This window comes from Etheostoma spectabile, chromosome 13 (genome assembly GCF_008692095.1).
Source record: "Etheostoma spectabile isolate EspeVRDwgs_2016 chromosome 13, UIUC_Espe_1.0, whole genome shotgun sequence".
In the NCBI taxonomy this organism is placed as follows: Eukaryota; Metazoa; Chordata; class Actinopteri; order Perciformes; family Percidae; genus Etheostoma; species Etheostoma spectabile.
This window is the reverse complement of record NC_045745.1, coordinates 24,181,909-24,186,161: the sequence shown is the minus strand read 5'-3', so window position 1 is coordinate 24,186,161 and position 4,253 is coordinate 24,181,909. Positions and strand designations below refer to the sequence as shown.

The following is a 4,253-nucleotide window of genomic DNA, read 5'->3' as shown; positions in this document are numbered from 1 at the left end:
GCTTCTTGTTTACATTCAACATAGCGGCCACCGAATGCCACCAAGGGGCAGCAACCCATAGATGCCGCTGTCGCTTCTACATCACTTGGGTCATTGGTCTGATTGGTTGAAGGACTGCCAAATGCGTACAGAGTCATTTGAACTATGCCCCCTTGTGCATAGAAGATATAGAACAGTCTCCCCAGATTGCTCAGTCTCAAATCAGTTGAGCTTGGCTTGGTCTGGTGATAGCCAGACTATCAAGTGCCATTATGACCAATAAAATATACTAGTTAAAAGTGCGGTAAGCAATGCTGCGCAAAGATTGTTGATATTTGAACTCAACTACCAAACAAATACAACTCCAACCCTATCATCAACTGTTGCCAATTGGCTGGAATAGTGTTTTGTGACTCTTGCACTCCTTTCTGTTTGCCATTTACATAGCCAGGACTGTGTAGTAGTACCAGATTTTGTTTTTCAGTGCACGCAGAAAATAGAGAGCTAGGTGACCGTGAAGAGATATTTGCTGAATTTGACAAAAGGTGTGTTGGATTAACATCACTTACCATACCTCAAATCCTCTACTGTATAGCATTTAAAGCAGATCTCTCTTTCTCCCCTGATCACTTCACTGAGAGGGCTGAGGACAAAGCCAGGAGTTAAGAAATAAGAGGACAGAAGGTCAGAGAGCTTTTATTTTAATCTAAGAAGAATGATTTGTTTTTTGATAAAACAGAGCCAGCAGTACACTGATGTTTATTTTATTTTTATTTAGAGAGGAAGGCAGTCTAGGGAAAGAAGAAAGATCTCTGTTGATCCTGGTCCAGCTGGACAAACATTTTATACAACAGGCAGTCCACTTAACCAATCAGGTCCCTGTGGTCAGGTCAGGTCTGTCCCTCCCCTCCCACATCAAGAATGGACGCTAAATGGTCAAGGTTTACTCTCAGACCATTTGAGTGTCCCGCACAGCGTAACTTTCTCGTTGCTGGCCTCTTTTGCCCCCTCAGTGTGTAGTCCTTCCTGTCATTATCTAGAGAGAGCGGGATGGAGTCACAGTCAGTGTTGACCGTAACAAGACATAAATCCAATATGAAAATATTTAATATTTAAATTTTGTATCATGTGTGTTTGCAGTGGATCAGCAATTGCTCACAGCCTCTCTCAGATAGCCATCTGCCTGATGTTGTTTGGCTACATCCGATGGAAGGCTCTCCATCAGCAGACATGGGGAGGTGAGTTATAGCTAGATAGATAGATAGATAAAAAGATAGATACTTTATTCATCCCGAAGGATATTTTAGGCATGCAGTAGCAAGACAATCATTATACAACAAACACATACTGTATATCATACATACCTAAGACTAAAAATAAAATTTAAAATTTAAAATCACTCGTAGAAATGCAATGAACATGGTAAGTTGAGATACTTTGGTAGACTGTGTGCAATGATGATAGTGCAAAAGTGAGAAAGTGAACAAGTGAAAAAGTGAACAGAGCAGGGATTGTACAGTGCAGTAGATACACACACAAATGCAAATATAAAACATTAAATGACCAAGTCAGCATTTCTGCTTCAATACTGGACCAAAGGGAAAATGAGGGATTAAATCTGTCTTCAAGGTATATTAACCCTTCCTTGTGAATCTTTCTACAGGCTGGTCCACAGACTGCCTGCAGGATTGGGGCTCCTATATGAAGCTGGCTATTCCCAGCACATTCATGGTCTGCTTTGAATGGTGGATCTGGGATATTGGAGGTTTCCTTGCTGGTCAGTGTTGTTTTTGTTTGTATTTTCTTTACAGCCTCTTTGACTGGAGTTTGAAAAAGTTTTAGATTTAAAAGATGTAGGGCAAAAAGGTCTGAATGTGACCTTTATCATTTCAGGTGTACTTGGAGAGGAGGATCTTGCTGCCCAGCATGTGTTAATGGAACTAGCAACATTGTCATATATGGTATGTAATCCAATGTGTTCACTGTCCACAACATTATTCAACAATAATTCAGCATTTTGGAAATGAGCTTCTTCACTTTATATGAGAAGATTATCTCTCGTGTCTGTATGTTAAGTAAGGACCTACTGTATATCCAGGAGTTGATGAGCTTAGCGTAGCATTAGGACTAAAAGCATGTAAAACAGCCCAGTTCAGATCCCAGAAGCAGATTCTCAGACACGGATTGGAGTGAATAGTTTTATTTTATCTTGATCCTTGCAAGTGAAGAGATTAAAAAAATGTGTTGAGATGGCAATCCTGGTTAAAGAAGATAGTATCTGGCTGTGTGGAATTTGTGGCAGACAATGGCAGAGGATCAGCAGGAAGGCAGGAAGGCAGGAAGGCAGGAAGGCAGGAAGGCAGGAAGGCAGGAAGGCAGGAAGGCAGGAAGGCAGGAGGCAGGAGGCAGGAAGGCAGGAAGGCAGGAAGGCAGGAAGCGCGGAAGGCAGCAGGAAGGCAGGAAGGAAGGAAGGCAGGAAGGCAGGAAGGCAGGAAGGGCAGGAAGGCAGGCAGCTTAGGCAGGTGCACATGGAGAGCAGAAAACCATCTGGCAATGAGTGAGTGGGAGAGCGGGTCTAATATGACCTTGATGGTAAATGGAGTCAGGTGTGCCTGTGACAACTGTAGAGCCACACCCCTGCTATGAACACACACACACACACACACACACACACACACACACACACACACACACACACACACACACACACACACAGCACACAACCACCCAAAAATCACAAATTGATGTTTTCACATTTCTTTTATTGTATTGATTTAACAAATGACATTGGCCTAAATAATTATCAAATGTTAAGAGGTTCTGGTAGTTTTACTTTTGAACTTTGGAAAGACATAGGCATTTCCCCCTGCTTCCAGTCTTTATGCTATACTGAGCTAAGTAAACTGACATCAAAAAGTAACATTAGTTTCTTGCAGTTCCCTCTAGGTGTCCATGCAGCTGCCTGTGTGCGTGTTGGGAATGCTCTGGGGGCCGGGAACACTACCAGGGCCATACTAACCTGCAAAGTGGCCCTTGTGCTGTCAGGTATGAAGACACATATGCATATACTTGTAAACATAAACATAATTGATGTAATCTAAACCATAAACACTGAGAATCCTGACTGGTTGGCAGGTTTATTAACTCCTATACAGCATAACCAGACAACTCTAACATATGTGTAATCAGTGTATTAAACTTGTAAGGAGGCAACACACACACACCCAACACACACACACACACACACACACACACACACAACACACACACACACACACACACACACACACACACACACACACACACACACAAAGATAAATACATGTTAGAGCCATGCAACTTTATTGTGTTTGATATTGTGTGAATCTGGACAATAATCATGCATTACAGTCGTGGAACACATAACTTGTCAGGTATTATCCCTTACCTAATGTCTTCGCTACAGGAGTGCTTGCTGTGTTCCAGGGTATTGTCATCGCTGGCTGTAAGTCCGTGCTTGGCTACATATTTACCTCTGATGAGTGAGTTTTAGACCAACACAAGTTTATTCCTGCACCCTGTAAAGGCAACTCTGTTTGTAATCATCTTCTTCTACTTCCACTATCTGCAGAAAAATTGTGGAGATTGTCTCAGAGAACCTCACAGTGTACACATTTTTACAATTCTTTGATGCACTTCTGGTATGTTATTACACAAAAGAACTAATTTTCTGTCTTGTTTGCCATTGAGCTACAAACACTGAACAGTACAGAGCTGTCTGCTTGCGTTGTTGAATCTCTTTTTTACCTGTTTAAATATGTGTGTTTTCAGTGTGTCTGCTCAGGGATTCTTATAGGATCTGGGATGCAGAAAATTGCTGCCTTGTCCAACTTGGTGTGTTACTACTGCATTGGTCTGCCAGTGGGAATAGCTCTGATATTTGCTGCCAAGCTCAGAATATTAGGTAATTTATCCATTATGTTCTATATCTGTATGTTTTTGCAAACAAGCTACGAATACAAATAAATACAGTGATCCTGTTATTCCTGTGATCTTACACCAACCCTTCTTGTCTTGGGATCCCAGCATTACACTCTTATATTGGACTCAAGTGCAAAAAAAGACTCTAAATCAATAGGGCAGAACCAGAAATATCATCTTTTTATTCCTCGCATTTAGTCAAAACCAGGTGCCTACATTGCTCGTAATGTAGTGAATGTTCCTCTTTTTTGGCCGGATGTCCCACACCTTCTGCTTTCTCACACATACACACACACACACACACACACACACAC

The 4,253-nt window shown here is 41.7% G+C and overlaps 1 protein-coding gene across 1 annotated transcript in view; it reads left to right on the top strand.

Moving 5' to 3' along the window:
* The window catches only part of slc47a1 (solute carrier family 47 member 1), a gene marked incomplete at its 3' end in the record, with an annotated part of 14,384 nt that overhangs the window by 7,726 nt on the left and 2,405 nt on the right, over positions 1-4,253 (top strand). Inside the window, 7 exon segments of the mRNA XM_032532806.1 lie at positions 1,120-1,217; positions 1,643-1,756; positions 1,873-1,940; positions 2,916-3,024; positions 3,425-3,500; positions 3,590-3,659; positions 3,790-3,922. Of these exon segments, the coding sequence (XP_032388697.1) occupies positions 1,120-1,217; positions 1,643-1,756; positions 1,873-1,940; positions 2,916-3,024; positions 3,425-3,500; positions 3,590-3,659; positions 3,790-3,922 (668 nt within the window).